This window comes from Calliphora vicina, chromosome 4 (assembly GCF_958450345.1).
Source record: "Calliphora vicina chromosome 4, idCalVici1.1, whole genome shotgun sequence".
Lineage (NCBI taxonomy): Eukaryota > Metazoa > Arthropoda > Insecta > Diptera > Calliphoridae > Calliphora > Calliphora vicina.
In genome coordinates this window covers 44,388,154-44,406,749 of record NC_088783.1, presented here as the reverse complement: position 1 = coordinate 44,406,749, position 18,596 = coordinate 44,388,154, and the positions used below count along the sequence as shown (strand labels likewise).

Sequence of the window (18,596 nt, the reverse complement as noted above, 5' to 3'; positions counted from 1 at the left end):
ACTGTTATACACACATTTTTTCTGTAGAAAAGAACTGTAACTAACAAAATTTTCTATCTTTTCTAGAGAAAAAACTGTTATATTCAACTTTTTCTATGGAAAAATTGTCATTCATAACTTTTTCTATAGAAAAAACTGTAATCAATACATTTTTCTACAGAAAAACTGTTATACACAACTTTTTCTATAGAAAAAACTGTTATACACAACTTTTTCTATAGAAAAAACTGTTATACACAACTTTTTCTATAGAAAAAACTGTTATACACAACTTTTTCTATAGAAAAAACTGTTATACACAACTTTTTCTGTAGAAAAAACTGTTGTACACAAATTTTTCTGTAGAAAAATCTGTTATACACAATTTTTTCTGTAGAAAAAACTGTTATACACAAATTTTTCTGTAGAAAAAACTGTTATACACAACTTTTTCTATAAAAAAACTGTTATACACAACTTTTTCTATAAAAAAACTGTTATACACAACTTTTTGTATAAAAAAACTGTTATACACAAATTTTTCTACAGAAAAAACTGTTATACACAACTTTTTCTATAAAAAAAACTATTATACACAACTTTTTCTACAGAAAAAACTGTTATACACAACTTTTTCTATATAAAAACAGTTATACACAACTTTTTCTATATACAGAACTGGTATACACAACTTTTTCTATAGAAAAAACTGTTTTACTCAATTTTTTCTATGAAGGAATAAATTTTCTACAAAACTAACTCTTATACACAACTTTTTCTATAGCGAAAACTGTTATACACAACCTTTTCTATAGAAAAAATTGTAATACACAACTTTTTCTACAGAAAAAACTGTTATACACAACTTTTTCTACAGAAAAAACTGTTATACACAACTTTTTCTATAAAACAAACTGTTATACACATCTTTTTCTATAGAACAAACTGTTATACTCAACTTTTTCTATAGAAAAAACTGTTATACACAATTTTTGTATAGAAAACTGTTATACACAACTTTTTCTGTAGAAAAAACTATTATACAAAACTTTTTCAATAGAAAAAACTGCTGATTTCTATCGCTTTTGTTCCAAATGTAGGAGGCAACACAATGGGTTGTAACAAATATAGTGGAAACACCAAATAGAATCACCAGGATGAAATGACAATTGTAGCGTAGTTGTCATAGGTAATTAACACAGACTATTTTCTTTAAAGAATAATTCTAGGAAACCTACTTTTTATATACTTTTCATTTAGTAGCCCCTAAAACACAATTTAACACTTAAACTTTACTTTAAAGAGCAAAAAAATAAACCTAAACAAAAGTCCACATCTTACTTTTGTAAACAATTTACTGTAGGTCAATAGTTCCCTAGACTATAATTTTAATTTAATGAAAGTAAAACTATATATAGTATTCAAAATCTCGTACACCCAGCTACGGCTTATGAAGGGACAAATATAAAAAAAAACAAGAAATGAACACATTTTAAAGTGAGCCATAAGGTAAATAGTAATTTAATTAAAACGTTCACAAAGTTGCAGATGGTGTCAGTTAAAGGTAATATGCCATACAACAGCAGCAACAGCAAGAACTACAATAAGTTGTAAAGCAAAGGCAGCAAACTACTAAGCAGTAGCAATACAATACAACCTTGCATGAGTTACAACTTTAGCATAAATAATGCAAAAATATATAATGGCAACAAGACAAAAACTAAGTACAAAATGAAAATATTTAAAAATAGAATGAAGAGGAAAAAAACTAAAGCTACAGCTTAACAAAAAGTCGTAACAGCAGCACAGAAGGAAGTATAAAAGAAACGCGAGACCATTAAGTTGAACAAGATATTAAAGCTGGAGTACAACATGAAAGAGCAGGTTGTTCTTAAACATGAACAAGAGTATTAAAATATTATATATAGTAAATAGTATACAATATGTAGTATAGTTTTAGGTTCTTTATATATGCATGTATATTAACCTACAAAAAGTAAAAAAAAAAAATACTGTAAACTATTTATAAAAGGCCAACATGAAGATTTATTAAAAGGACCCCCAGGTACTACTAATAAAATACTATACTTAATGCTTCTAGTTTTTACTCATAATTAAGGAGAGGCAGAGAGCAATCTACAAGAAAAAACGTGACCAAAATAAAGGTTAAAGTAAAGTAAAATATATATATATTTTTTCCACCATATTAAATTTTGTTAATTAGCTTTTCTTTTTCTAAGGAAAATGCTGTTTCTTTTTTGCAAAAAATATAATTTTGTTGAAAATTATTATTAATCATACGCACCTGTGTCTCTGCAAATATAACACGTTTGCCTGGCATTGCTCCGATGCCATTTGGCATCCAAGTACTAATTAATTGTGGTTTCAGCTCTTCATGATCATGCTCCATGCAGATTTTATGAGCATCGCTGACAGGCTCGTCATTGAAATGATACAAAATCGAATTGAGGAAGGTTAAGGCAGGATTTAAAGGTGCCACTCTGTGAAAGTAAAGGAAAAGAATTTATGTTGGAAGAAATATTATGATTAATAGTGTTGGTTTAATTGGTTTTTTTTTGTAATGTTTAAATGAAATGAGATTTTTCTTTACTTTATATTTCTGCTGGCACTTTCATCATCATCGCTTAACTGCATTTGCACAGGAGGCAAGACCACAATTCGATTCCACGGCACAAATACGGTACGAGTTAATGGACGGAATGGTGAACGTTGGAATTGTAATGTCACAGCACCACCACCATTTACCAAAACATCAAACCTAAGGAGGGAAGATCAACATAAAGTAGTATCAGAATATTTTAAATTTGATTATTTGTATTATTATATTCTTTAGAATGAATAATAGGACTGTTAAGAATATTTAAAGAGTTTTATTCAGTGATATTGTTTGATTGATAAGACAACCTAAAGAAACAAGAACTGATACATAACTTGATCCCTGACTGATTATTCGGAGGCAGGTCCCAGTTCTAGATTTAACACTTTATATGGAAAAGAACTATCACTTTTATAATGTCTTGGAGGGTAAATTTGGCACCTTTCACAATAACACTTTTATAGAAAACTGGCAGCAGTTCTTAACATTATCTCCACAGAAACGTGTCACAGATCTTGACACGTTTTCTATAGAAAACATGTCACAGTTCTTGACACGTTTTCTATAGAACACATGTCTCAGTTCTTGACACGTTTTCTATAGAAAACATGTTTCAGTTCTTGACACGTTTTCTATAGAAAACATGTCTCAGTTCTTGACATGTTTTCTGTCTCAGTTCTTGACACGTTTTCTATAGAAAACATATCACAGTTCTTGGCTACTTTTCTATAACTTTGTCAAATTTCTTATCGAGTTTTCTGTTTAAAATTCATTGACAAATTGCCCACTTATTGCCAGAATTGAATAAGGAAAGTCAATTGTCTTGGGAAAGTTATTTAAATTTATGGTTGATGTAGTTTAAATGTTAACAAAAATTATGTAATTTATTAGATTCCCTATTCAATCTACATCTGTTGTCAAGAGAAAAAAATTATGTTTATTCAACGGTCAAATTAAGGACACAATAAAACCACTTCTAGACAGACATATAACATAAAACAAAATCATATCCTTTTTCATTTCTTCTCTAAACCACCAAAAAAAAAACTCTTCTTGTCTAAAATATTTATTATATTTCTTCAGTTTTTTATACAATTTTGCGGAAATAATATAAATAAAATTGGATTTGTTTTTTTTAGGAGGAGGAATATGAAAAAGATCCCAAAAAAAGGAATAACTCAAACCAAACAGAGGAAGTATAGTTCTCTCGGCAATGACGAATTTCGAATACTCTTATCTATAAGCAATAGTATTACCTAGTTTAAAGCAAACTGCTGGTACTATTTCCATAATAGCCTTAAAGTATGCAACGTTTTTTAGCTTAAACTTAGTGCACAATTTTAAGGAAGTATTTGTGATTTTTAAGATTTCACGCATTTAGGAACTGGGTGTTATGAAAAGTATAATAAAAAAACTTAATAATATTCAGAGGAAAAAGTTTTTTCAATTTTGATATGAGATAGAAAATGTTTCGTTTTTCAGACTGATATTGTTGGAGCTTATAATTGGTTATTAATATTAATTTGAAAAATGTTTGTCAGTTAGAACCTGTTATTTTCTATTAAATCGATTTCTCATATTTTCAATACGTTGCTCAGATAAAAGGATAATAAGAAGGACACCATATTGTTGCATTCAAAACGACAAACACAATTAACATAATAGGTTATGTAGAGTATAAAAATTGAAGAAGGAACAAGAAACAAGAAACAGGAGATAGTATGTTAAAAAACTCATCAAAACACATGTTGTTATATATAAAAGAAAATGTGTGGTATACATATATCCTTGTAATATTGTGGCTAACAAATACATTTATATTGTATTGTAATACACTACACCACACTAATACTTTTCTACATGTTATTATATATTAAGGATATTGTTTATATGTGCAGATATATGTATATATAATTTACTTGTCTATTGTATGAATGTTGCTTATTTTTTTGTAATTTATATTGTCCTTCAATTTAGAGGTTATTGTGAACTCTTCTTTATTTTCTTTTTCTTTGTATGCTTCATAAGCACACTAGAGATTTTGGGGTTTCATTTTCTTAGTTTTTTTTTTGTGTGAGGGGATATTAAAAGAAAAATTGCTTTAATTTATATTAAGTACCAGAAAATATATAAATAAAACTAAAGGAAATATATATATAAAGAGAAACACAAAAAGAACAGACATCAATGAAAACATATAGGCAATGAGGCGTTAACGATTATAAAACGATATTTTTTAAGGTCTACAACAACAAAATAAAAATAAAATCCAAGCTAAAGCAATTTATTATAAATAAAGAAAATAAAAATTAAATTTATATAATATTTAATAACAATTATCATTTGCAACCTATAGACGTATGATTAATATAATATTAATACAATACTAAATCACCTTAGCGTATGAGTATTATTTAATTCATATATAGCCATATAATTTGTATAATTGCTAGAAATTTTATGTTTTATTTTCTTTGCTTAATTTTTTTGAACATTTTAAACATTAATTTAATTCAATGGCCATTTAATAAAATGTTTCCCTATAAAAAATAATGGTTAGTCATGCTCATCTTTTTTTATATATTTTTTTTCTGTTTCTCTGATGTGTCAATTTAAAATATTTCTGTTGTTACAATATTTTCTGTATGTATTTTGTAAATGTTAAGAGTAATTGTGGTAAAAATATCTACATATGAATTTTTGTTGTTGGTTTGCGCTGTTTTTTATAAATTAATTTGACATTTTTTCTCTTGTTCTGCTGTAATTGCATACAATTTTTACTCGTTTTTTTTTGCATTCAAGCAAATCAATGTAAAAATCGTGTAAAAAATAAAAAAGGACACCAAAAAATAATGAATATGCCATATGATACAAAAATGTAGTGGGTTTCAAAAGAAAAAAAATAGTTTTTAACAAGTTAAACATTTTGCAGTCTTAATGGAGGAATATGTAGAGAGTGGTTTAAATTCTGTGTTGAGAGGATTTAAATGTACTTAACAAAAACTTGTTTCGTAGACACTGCCATTATTAGGGTTATAGCATTATAACTGTTTACTTGGAAGTAGTTTATTAATGCCTAGCTTTTTAGTTAAATTGATGTTAGTGGACCTATTTTTGTTTTGCGTGTGATGTTTTGGTATAGTCTATTTTAAAAACGTGCCATTTCAGCGGTTTTTATTTTGTTTTCCCAATATTGTAGTTGTACATAACAATTAACGCAAGATTTGTATTAAAAAGAAAACTAATTGTTTTCTTTAGATTTTTGTTTCTTTATAAAATCACAAAGTTCACAGGATAGAGTTATGTATAGACATCATGCAAATAACCGCATTGATCTTTTGGCGATTCTTTGCCATGACAATTTTGCTTCAAATATTTTCGTAAAAGGAAATCACAATCAATAAGAGGTGGTAATTGTGATTACATTAATGATGACCATGAAATGTTTCATGTTTCTTGTTAAAACCATATGTTGTTCATATTAATATCATCCAAGTAAAGCAGAAATAAATTTCAGAATCAAATTTTATTCGAAACTGTATTCAAAATGTTTTAAAATTCATGAACATTTCTTAATTTTTTGGAAATTTCTAAATTCGAAATTCGAAATTCGAAAATATGGGAAAAACTGGTAAAATCGTACCAAAATAATTTTTTTAAGGAACTTTAAGTGATAGAAATTATTTGGCCAGCTTCAAAAAATTTTCGAACTTAAGTTCGAATTTACGAACATATTTAAAATGCTTATATTGTGAAACTTAATTGAAAATACATTAAAATTCATGAATATTTTGATGTTTTTTTTCGAAATTGTAAAATGTAAGAAAGTGTTCTCAAATAAAACTGAAACTATTTTTTTAAGAATCCTTATGATTTACGGACTATTTAGAGACATGCTAGGCGTTCATATTGTTCAGGTTCGCAAACAACCCGAATGTGAACAAAAGAGCGTAAAAATTCAACCATTTCATTCAGTGGATATTTTATTTTTTAACCAAAAAAGCACACAAATTAAATGCCTCTATTTGGCTACCAATGATTTAGAGCTTTAGAATTTGTTCGAACACAAGTTCAAATTTTGTAATTTAATTTCTAATTTTTGACAAATTCAACGATCCTATACATTTATGGCTGCTTTAAGCTATTGAGGATTGTTGTGGTTTGCAAATGGCCCGGGCAGCATCATCAGGGGTATGTTGTGAAAACAAACACAAACTGCGAAGCGTTTTGCTTATTTGCAGATACACCCAGCGTCTCTGGCGACAATCGAATCTGCTACCCTCAGATTGATAATCCAGCACACTATCGTCTACAATATCGGGCGATAAGCATGCAAGTAAACAGGGACAGGGTTATGTTGAAATAATAAGCTAAAATGCCAATACATATATAGTCCGAATACGTTAACTTTCTAAAGACTGGATCTTACTTTTATAATGAATCATTTGATAAATCGTTTAACTTGTTTTTATTCTCCTTCAACCCTAAAACTTTATATTTACCAAATACTTTCTTAATTTCATAATTGTTTGCATTACCCTTTAAATATTTACTTACAAAGTTGTAAATTGTTTTTAATTTTTATATTAAATTTTTCATTTCTGTATATTTTTTTATTATTTTTTTTCGAGTTTTCAAAAATATATTTGCTTCTAGTGTTCGCTGTTATTATTTTTATATCCACGATGAGCCATAATTCTTCATTAGCCTAGTGCCTTAAATCCAGTGCAACCAAGCCCATACTGTTTTTATACATACATACATACTTATAAATAAACATATGGTAGTTGCAGCCACAAAAAGTTGCAGTTTTGACAAACTTTTCAAGAGATTAATAAAAAGTTTTTTACATATAAATTAGTGGTCAACATAAAGAGAACATGGTTATAAATTTGTTTCTTGTTTTGTAATCAGAAAACTATAGATTGAGATATTTGCTTCAAATTTATTTGTTTGATATTTGTGATGTTTATTATAAACAATCATGATCGGTCGCCGGCAGCTAAGTGAGCTGACTACTGATTTAAATCCATTTAAAAATGCATAGTAAACTATTTGTAATGGTTTTGGAAGCAATGGGAATAATTTGGCAAGTACAAGCCTTTCAGTTGTTTAAATAAAAACAAGTTTAGAAAAATGATACGCAAACCTTTAAAGGGTGCAACAGCGATATGTTGCACATACATACAGATAAAGCATGTTTATATGTTATAAATATTTTGTTGCTGTTGCATAGTTTGGCTGGCTGGCTGGCTGGTTGTTTGGTAGGTTGATTATTATACATGTTAACATTGCAGTATATTTGCGTGTTGTCTGTTGCTCCGTATTCATGCAAACAGCTACATAAATAAATATACATAGATACTTGCAATTGCATGTAGTATGTATTTCTATATGTAGGAGTATATTGCTTATTGCATCCACATACTGCTGCTTATATGTATGTTATTTGCGCAAATAACATACAAACAAAATATGTATATTAAAAGCATTGTTTAAAAGGAATATGCTCATATGTATGCATACAGATATGTAGTTATATAAAAATTTATAATAATTTTATACTCCAACAGCAACAAAACAATACACAAAATATAAAACATAATGAAAAAGAAACGAAAAAATAAAACAGACAAAAAATATATATTGTAACAATATGGCAATTTCCTTTTATTACCTTATACTCGTGTAAGGATTTGAATACCATCTACATGTATACATTACCATGTTTTTATGTTTGTAGAAACATAAGTGCGTGCATGTGTATTCTGGGTGAATTAATACTAAAGTCATAAACTTTTACATTTTAAGCTTGATTAAAGCTTTAACAGAATAGCACATACATATATATACTACATATGAATGTGTGTTTAAATATCCCCACAAAAATCATTTCATAAGAGAACAACAACAAACTGCTTTATAATATTTTTAAGCTCTACTAACACAATGTCCAAATGTATAATAAAAACTTATAATTATATAGCATGCAGTAGCTTAAATTTTTCTATATAAAAATACATAGCATCAAAAATAGACACATAGGGGCATTTCCACGGTGCCGAACGCGACATTAGTACGCCTTTGAAGTAAAAAAAATAAAGAAATTTTTTCTTATTTAAATTTTTTGGTAGCGTATTTGTAGCACTATGTTTAGAGAAAAATATAGTTTTGCCAATTAGTTGCTAAAAATATATTAGCATAAATATGGTTTCCTGAACGAGACAAAAAAAACCAGCGAATTAGAACTTTATTTATTAAAAAGGTGTTTTATATTATAACTAGTTGTCCCCGGCTTCGCCCGGCAGCTATTTACTAATGTTAGTTCTTCAAGTTCCTCCAACCCACAGACACCTGCCTGTTCTAATTTATTTGCAAATAAAATATCTAAATTTGTACTGCATACTTTAGGAGGCTTTTTATACTACAGTTGACTGGACTCAAAAAAAAATTTCCGAGTATTACCCGACATTTTTAATTTTTTTATTTACAAACCTGAAAATTTCGAATCGAATAAAAAAAATCAGCCAAGTCGCTACAGGCGTTCACGCGTATTGCCATTCCATACTTGAACCATTTCATTTTTATATGTATAGATGGATGAGCTAATGTATCTATCAATTGAGAGTTATTGTGTTGAAATTTTTGTATTGGTCTTTGTTTTACAACATATTATATGATTTGCCATGCGACACTTAATGTGCCGCTGAATCACACCATTTGTTTACCAAAGTTTATGGTGAATTGTTCCATCACTTTCGACGTGCGAGAGATGGTTTGTTCGGTTATTATTATGATTTTGACGCGGAAGACAAATATCGCCCAGCCTCAGGAATTGGAGGCATTACTCCATGAAGATTGTTGTCAAACTCAACAAGAGCTTGCAAAATTGGGAGCTACTCAATCAGCAATTTGAAAATGTTTGAAAGCTGCAGGTTCATCCAAATTCAGGGAAATTGGGTATCATACGAATTGAAGCGGACGTACCTTGAAAGACGATTTTATATGTCGGAAATGCAGCTTGAACATTATAAAAGGAAATAATTTTTGCACCGATTAATTATTTGCGATGAAAAACGGGTCCATGTGAAGCCCGGCCAACCAACCGAATCGACACCAAACATAAATGTTTAGGGTAAGGTAATGCTCTGCATTTAGTGAACCAAAAAGGTTCCTACCTATTATGAGCTGCTGAGATCTGGCCAGACCAACAGGAAATTTCAACCTCTGCCGAACACAACTGATTCGTTTGAAGTGAGAGTTGGCCGAAAAACGCACAGAATATCCATCATGACGAAACTATTTAAAATGAAGTGCTTGGAAAGTTTTGCCTTACCCGCATTACAGTCCAGAACTTTCCCCGTCCGACAACTATTTGTTTCGATCGAAGCAGAATGCTCTCTCTGGTACACTCTTCACTTTGAAAGAATGTATCCGATATTGGATGCATTCGTTCTTGGCTTCAAAAGGTGAGCAGTTCTTTTGGGTCAGAATCCATAGTTGCCAGAAAGGTGGGAAAATGTCATAGCTAATAATGGCAAATTTATATTGAACAATTGTATCAAAATAAAATCTAAAAATTTTAAATAAATCCCCCATTTTTAAGTCATAAACCCAATATTTTTTAAAGAGTATGCCGTTTGAGCTGTTTTAGGGCCTAATTATCTAAATATGGTAAACAAAGAAATAAAAAAACATCAAAAATTTGATAAAGATACACTTACGATCCCGAACGGGACAAATTTTGAAACCAAAATTAAATGTTCAGTGATTATTCCACAGTAACTCAGTTTTTAGTTAAAGCCATTCAATTTTGATTTTAATTAAAGTGTTCAGCCATTTGATTATAGATCTCTTGGAATTTAGATAACATAAGATGATTTCAGAACGAGAACGCGACATTGGTACATGAAAAAAGCTTTTGATCTTTTTTTTTGTAATAATTTTTTGTTGATAGGACGATTTTATCAGATAAGTGCAATCTTGATAGAAATATTTAAACAATAAATATCAAATAATGTAGCTAAGAGCAAGAATACTTATATATCCAGTCCAATTTTCTCATGATAGCAACTACGATTATCAAAAAATTGATTATAAAAACTGGAAGTGCTAGTACTTTAGTACTTTCATTGCAATGATAGCAATCAATGTTTTAAAGTTTTATCATTTAATAAATTAAGAAATTTACTGAAACTAATAAAATATCAACATAAACATTATATTCATTATTAAAATATTAAATTTTTTAAAACAAAATTTGTGATTCATTTAAACAAATGGTCAGCGTAAAGAAAACATGGATTTTAAAAACATGTAATACACTCTCTCTGTTGTAATCTGACCAGCTGTTGATTGTGATTTCTGTTGCTTGTTTGAAAATTTTTATGATTTTCGTTGACAGTAATTCTGTTTATAGGAAAATAAACGATCATGTTCGGCCCTTTGGGGCTATTGTTTCAAATGGTTTAAAACTATTATTTTAGACAAATACCCCACATAAAAATTTCCATCTTACAAAAGTAACTCCTTTAGAAAAGAACTTATGGTGTATTTGTCTTGTTTAAACAAAATAATTGATTAACGATCATAATCTTTGACACAAACCACAATATTTCAAAGAAAAGTTTTTATATTTTTTTAAAAAATTAAGTCTTTTAAAGGCGGTTTAAAAGAATCCCAAGTCTTTATGCTTGTCTTTATATTTGCCAACGTCTTTGCAATTAATTATATTCTCTTTTAGATACTAAAAATTTCTTTCCTCTAGTGACTACTTTCAACTCGTTTGTATGGTGTTTATATGGATAAAAAACATATTCTATAATTAAATGGCTTAAAGCATTTAAATTGATTATTTATTTTTCTTTTCTATACATTTCAGCGTCTTGTGTATTCAAATACATTTCCTTTAATTTCTTTATTATTTCCTTTCTATAAACATGTATTGTTTTATTTTTTTTCAACCATAATTTTAATGAAATATTGTTTACGTGGGGTTTGAAAGCAAAAAAAAAATTAAATAAAGTTGTTATAATGGTTTTGTTGCGGTTTTTACCGTCTTGTTGTTTTTGAAATTGTTATTTTCCTGAATTTGTGCTACACACTCATTTGATATACACTCAGAAACAGGCACATGTTATAAAAATAATTGAAAGGAAATTCTGTAAATGGTTTTAAAAGTGAAAAAGGGCCTAAGATGTAAATTTTCATGATATAAAAAGTAAACAATAAAAATAATTAATAGAATATTGTTTTAAAGGTCTTTGCACCATTTATCACCTAAGAGCAAACTAAGTTATTTCACAAATATTTTATTGATTTTTGTACTAAACTAAAATAATTGTTATTTTTCGCAAAAGAAATTTTTTTTCAACCATACGTATTTTTTAATATTAATAATTGACTTAAACTATCATTTTGAAGCTTTTCTAGAAAAAATAAATCATTTAAGAACAACTTCCTTAAAAAATAATTTACCTAAAAGTAGGCAACAGTTTTAGAAACTTTAAAAATATTTATATAATAGTTTTTGTTTTCTATTAAATCAAAAAAAGTTAATTTTTTATATAAAATATAGAAAATTTAAAAAATTCAATATATCGCCTAAAAGCAGACTAAGCTATTTAAGAATCTTTAATGAAATGATTCTTTATATTTATTTCAAACTAAACCTACGTATGTATGTTTTGATTAACAGCGTTTATGATTCTAAAAATGTTGCCTACTTATAGGACAGTATTTTTTAACGTCTTTATAATAACTAGCAATAGTAAAGAAAAGTTGCCCTATTCAACAGCTGTGTATCAGAATTTGAAATAAGGAACTAAAAATTCCAAAGCAAAAAATATTATTTTGTTAGACAAACAAAATTTTTTGCAATTTCATTTTATTATGACCTTTTTCCCCTTAACATGATGAGCACTATGATTCTTTATTTTTCTTTCCTTTGTTTTTCATAAAAATATATTGGATTTCAATTAAAAAACTTTTGTTTTTCTATATGAGTTATTGGATGTTTTAAAATTAAGCAGCACCAATGAACTATTTGTTACGAGTTTATGGTTGAATTTATAATCTCATTTGTGCAAACTGTGTGGAAATTTATATAAATATTAGTTTGCTAGTTTAGCGTTTTCATTTATATAAAGAGAATTAAAACATTTTAAAATAATTGAGTTTGATGTTAATAGCTATTAAAAGCATTTTAATTATATAAGTTATATATGAACTTTAATTTTACAATGATCTCTAAAGAATTAATTACTTTGCCACATTTATGGAATGATAAATAATAATAAAAGGTGAAGAATCAAATAGGAAATTTAGTTGTCTTTGGATGTTACATTTTTTAAGTAATCTAACCCTAAGGTATGCTTTAGAATTTGTGTATTTAATGTTAGGAACCACTTTAGAGCTTAACAAATAAATATCTTATTTTTTCCATTCCCATATAAAAGTGTCAATTTCCTTTCATATAAAGTGTTTAAAAACCAATAATTCCCATTTCATATAGAAATTTACCAAATCTTTTATATTTTCTTAAAATGTTTCTTTAATATTATAGAAATGAAATTTTACTTACCATCCACCTTGGCGCGTCAAAGTAAATCCAAATCTCGAGTCTCTATCCACCGACACTCGTATGCCAACAATACCCAAACCTTGTGGCGTTATCACCTGACCACGCATTACGGATACACGGCTAAAGTTTTTTTCAGGGAAAAAAGTTGAAAAAATTTCATATTAATTTTATTTCATTTGAGTAAAACTAATTAGCATTTATGTTATAATGAAAATGATGCATTTAAAAAGAATAGAGTTTTTTTGTATATAATGATTTTTTTTTATATGAATGCTTTTGTTGTTTGGTTTTTGCTAATTTTTTTTATATATATAAATTAATTTTAGAAAAGAAACTCTAAATGAATGCAGCTAATATTGTTTTTTGTTATTAAAAAAAATTATTATAAACATATAATTCAAATTTATTTAAAAAAATTTTTGGTGGTGTTTTTATATACAGAAAAAAATTTTGGTGGTTTTAACGAAACTTTTTTTTAAAAAAAGAAAATTATTTCTATATATAATAATTTAAGATTGGTTTTTTAAATATATTTTGATATAAAGAAATTGTTTAAGTTTTAAGGAAATTTATAAAAAAACATAATAGGTAAAAGGAGACTAAGCCAGTGTTTTGGGATATAAGGAACGCAATAGTTGTATAGTTTGTATCTTCAAAACTTCCGCTCTGATTTAAAGACTAAAACTTATATCCACCCTATTTGTTTTGCAGGGTGAGCTCTAGGGGCCCTAAGTTGATAATCTCGAACAAATCATGACTCCTATTAAGAGAGACGGATTCAGCTGGCTCTATACTACAATATTAGTAGGCAATAAGGACCTATATTTCAGATTCAGATTTCAAAAGTTATATAAGTATGAAGCTACAAAAGTCATATTGTTATTGGACAAATGAAATTTGTTATATTGATTAACAATACTTTGAGAAAAAAATCCCAGAAAAAATTTCCAATTGATAGAGTTATTTACAAACTAAAATATAGTACTTAAATACGAACTGAAAAACTTAATTTTTGAAGCTTGAAATTATTGTATTTTTTTGGAAATAAATTTTTGACGAGTTAAAGTACCAAAATGTGTAAAACATTAAATGTTTTCAATCAATTCAAATCTCAAAGCAAATATTTGGAAATTATTGAATTTGAACACTGACATTTTTGGCACTGACTTCCCAAATTTTAAAATTTTTAAGTAAAAAATCATATTCCTAAATATTTGCAATTTGTACTAAAAACAATTATTTAAAACTATTGTAAAAATCTACAAAAAAATTATAACAAATAAATTTTTGATTAAAAAAAAACGTCTCCCCAAAAGCAGGCAACATTTTTTAAAACCTTGATAATTTTGATTTGTGACGGAACAATATTACGAAAGAAAAAGTTTTAAAAATATTCAACAGTATTTCTATTTTTTAAAAAACTGTTGCCTACTTTCAGGCAAAATGGCCTTTTTTTTAAAAAATTTTAATATTTTTCCTAAAAATATGTAAAAGTTTATATAACTTAATGAGCTAATGTTGTTTCAGATCAACATTTCAAATGCAAAAGCTTTGAAATATTCACCAATAACACTTTTGTGTTTAAAAATCTGTTGCCTACTTTCAGGTAAATTTATTTTCTTTCGATTTTTTTGTAATTGTTTACATTTTTGCAGAATCTAACAATTTCCCTTAAACAATTTCTTTATTATTAGAAATAATTATCTAAAGACATGCAGAACTCTTATATTTTATATAGAATAAGTGAAATTAAATAAACTCGTTTAACCCTAAGGGTTTAAAATTCAATATAAATAATTAAAAATTTTAGAAATAGTTCTAAAATTAAAATAAACTACATATTTAATAAGAAAATAAAAAAAATAAACAAGTTTTATATATCATCAGTTTAAAAAACATATACAAAAAAACGTAGTATATATTTAGGCTTTGATTCTTAAGAACGAGTTTAGGCTCTCAAGAATTTACATTTTTCAATTAATATTGAAATTTCAGTTCTTTTTACCAACTAATGATATGTAAAACTATATGAACCCTTTTTTCTTAAAAAAGTAAAATGTGACATTTTTACAAAATTTTTAAAATTTTACTTTATTTCAGCAATTGTATAAAATAAATTTAGCTTTAATTCCCAACATTATAAAAAAAGAATTATTAATGCTTTATTATTTGTTTTTATAGAAAACACAACTAAAACAGTTTTGTATAACCGTTACCCTACTTTAAGCACGTTCCATTAGCGGGTCATAAAAGTTTGAGCACGTAGAAAATTATGTTTGTATTCTCCCCCCAAAAAAGTGTAGTTAATAAAATGTAGAAGAAATACAAACATGTACATGGAATTACATTTAAAAAACTGATAGAAAAAACAAACGAAAAAATAAAACTTAAGCAAAACCCCATAAAATTTGTTGGCTTAATTTTATAGTTACAATACTCTTTCCAACAACCCTGTTTAAAATAAAAAAAATATCCAAAAAATATTTCAAAGGACACAACTTATAGTTATAATGAAAAATTTGCTTATAGAAATGGATATAGGAAAATATTTTATAATTTATCATAATTTATTTAACAATTTATAGGCAATTTTATTAACGCCTTAAGGGGCCCAACGCTAATACTCACAAAATCTCGTTATAAATGTATATAAAGTTATGGCTTTCAGGACAATTACATTTAACGCCATTTGTAAATTTTATTTCTCATCTGAGATCCTTAAACATGATTGCGCATCATAAGGCTTGAAATATTATGGAAGAGTTGTGTTTACATACATACACAGTTTTATTTGATTGCTTATAACTATTTTATAACAAGTAATAGAAGAGATTACACTGTTTCCCAACAAAAAATAAAAGAAATATAAGGAAACTCCTAAAAGTAGGCAAACTTTATGCTTTTTATATTTTGCAATAAATAGGAAAATTTGTGTAAATTGTAGATACTATTTATTACTACTTTTTTTCATTTTAAAATTCTGGCAAACAGTGTAATAGTTTTTTTTAGCCCTTGCATGTGTGTAAATAAAAGTTATTTTTATTATTTTTTTCCTAAATGTGTTGTAAGCTTTCTTTTTGTTGGCCATAAAAAAGAAACCGAAATGTATAAGAATTCTCATCAAAGTTTCATGCTTTAATACACTCGTTTCATAATTTCCACATTCTAACGCTTGACTGCATTAAATCTTCTCTGAATGAATGAACGTTAGCATGCTCCCACCAACAAAAAATGAAAATAAAAAAAAAAAACATATGTAATACTCCTTAACATATGCTACATTTAATAAAATACATATAAAGAAAACTTAAACAGCCAGTAGAAAAAAAGTACATATTGCAAAAGAAAAAGTATCTTTTATGTGTTTATATGCGGCCATATTTTGCGGCTTTACTGGTTGACACAATTTTGTCATGTTTTTATGAAATGAAACTGTAAGAAAATAAAGAAAAACACACACAATTTTTTATTCAACATCTTTTTCATTCATTGGTTTTTATTTCAGCATACAGCATATTTGATGGAAGAGTTTGTTTGGTAAGTCGTAAAAATACACATACTGTTTGAGTTTGTGTGTGTGTGGAAAAAGTTTTTGCTGGCAGCCACAAAATATGCTATATGAATAAAGTTTTGTGCTGTGTAAAGACTATTGTAGGAAATCATATTTATGTATATATACATATATGTGTAGAGATATTGGAAAAATGTATAAAGATGTCATTGACAGTTTGCCAAAAACTGTCAGGCTTATAAATCAAGACATTGATGAACGTTTTGTTAAAAATATGGAACCTAAAGGTTGGCTTGATTGAACTGCTTATTGTTTTTTGTTGTTTGAAAATGGAGGAGTGTTTCATTAAATAAAATGTGACTTACAAGGCTACATATTATTACAGTAAAACTTGTTTATAATGAACAAACAAATATTCAGGTTCCAATATTTTACAGTTTATTTTTATATAAAATACATCAGTTATAGAAAAATCGAATCTTATAAAACTAAAACTACGTTTAAAGAAAAAAAAATTATTTGCAAGAATATAAAAAAAATAAGTGTCAAAAAAAAAGGCGAAAAATCAAAGGCGACATAAAATCACATTTTAATTAAAATCATGCTTTTATTAAGAACTTTATAACGAATTTAGAACGAATTCGTACGTATTTGACGTTTAATCTTATTTTTCATATTTGCCTGAAAGTATGCCACGCTTTGATGCTTATCGTTTCTTCTAGGTTTAAAACTTACTAATATTACTAATAAGAAAACAAATTCTCGGAAAGGGAATTTAATTTATAAGTCTTTTTCTATACATTATTATTTGGTCTACAAAATCGTGATTTAGTTGAAAAATATTATTTGCTTGATCCAAATCTATTGTAATCTTAAATGACCCTATGTAGTTTAAAATACCATTATGGGCTAAAGCTATTTACTATTGCAACTAAAGCACCAAATATAACTTTAACCCTTAAATGCATGATTTTTACTTTTATTTTTCTATAAAGTATCAAATATTTAGTTGATTTTTATTTATTATATTTCCTTTAGCTTTAGTTTGATTTGGAATTTCTTTAGCTGAAACGTTTCGTACTCCATTTGATTTTTCGGAATTAGAATCTGAATTAGTATCAAGCTTATATTCGTCTAAAATGTAGACAACTGGCAACAATATGTATTAAAGGGTTAAATATGGACAAATATTCAGGTTTACTCTTAAAAATTGTAGCATACTTTTAGGCTTCACTACAATATATCCCTTTTTCTTTTTCAAACAAAACAAGAACTAATCCTACATACCGAAAATAGCTAAAGCAATTAGGAATTATTGTATATACTTAAATAAATACGCAATAACATTTATACAACTTCATAAATAATCACGAAACTTAAAATAGAACTGTCTACACACTTTTATATGAGTAAAAAGAAAAGAAAAATTATTGAATTAATGCCACAAAATTATAGACATTAATCAAAAACCATTTCGTAATTAGGTAAAAAGCTCTAATAAGTACAACTCGTATTAAAAATAGAAAAAGTAAAGAAAAAAAACTTTATCCTTTATATTAAGAACGTAAGAACGAACACACTTAACACAATTGAAGGCTGGAGAGCAGCACCACAGCAACTGTAAACAATGTAATAATGTAGTTTAAGTTAAGTAACAGCAAAATGGAAGCAAAAGAAAAAAACCTATATACCATCCAAAGAAACTAATGAAGAAAAAAGAATTGCAAAGAAACTTAGAAATCTAAAACTTTATTAATGCCACTACTCCATTTGCCACTAAAGAGGGCGACTATGAGGGAGCTGAGTAAAAATGAGTTAAAACAAGTGAAAAGTATAAAGAAAGTGTAAGGGATTGTGTTGGAAAAAGAATTGAAGAAGAATCCTTTATACATAATCACCTTAAATTA

At 27.2% G+C, this 18,596-nt stretch overlaps 1 protein-coding gene across 1 annotated transcript in view; it reads right to left on the bottom strand.

Moving 5' to 3' along the window:
• Nucleotides 1-18,596, bottom strand: part of Ten-a (tenascin accessory) — a 347,949-nt gene that overhangs the window by 28,285 nt on the left and 301,068 nt on the right. The window contains exons 10-12 of the mRNA XM_065510066.1: nucleotides 13,179-13,298; nucleotides 2,591-2,758; nucleotides 2,285-2,480 (exon numbers count right to left, since the gene is read on the bottom strand). Coding sequence (XP_065366138.1) covers nucleotides 2,285-2,480; nucleotides 2,591-2,758; nucleotides 13,179-13,298 — 484 coding nt within the window. The remainder of the gene's footprint in view (nucleotides 1-2,284; nucleotides 2,481-2,590; nucleotides 2,759-13,178; nucleotides 13,299-18,596) is intronic.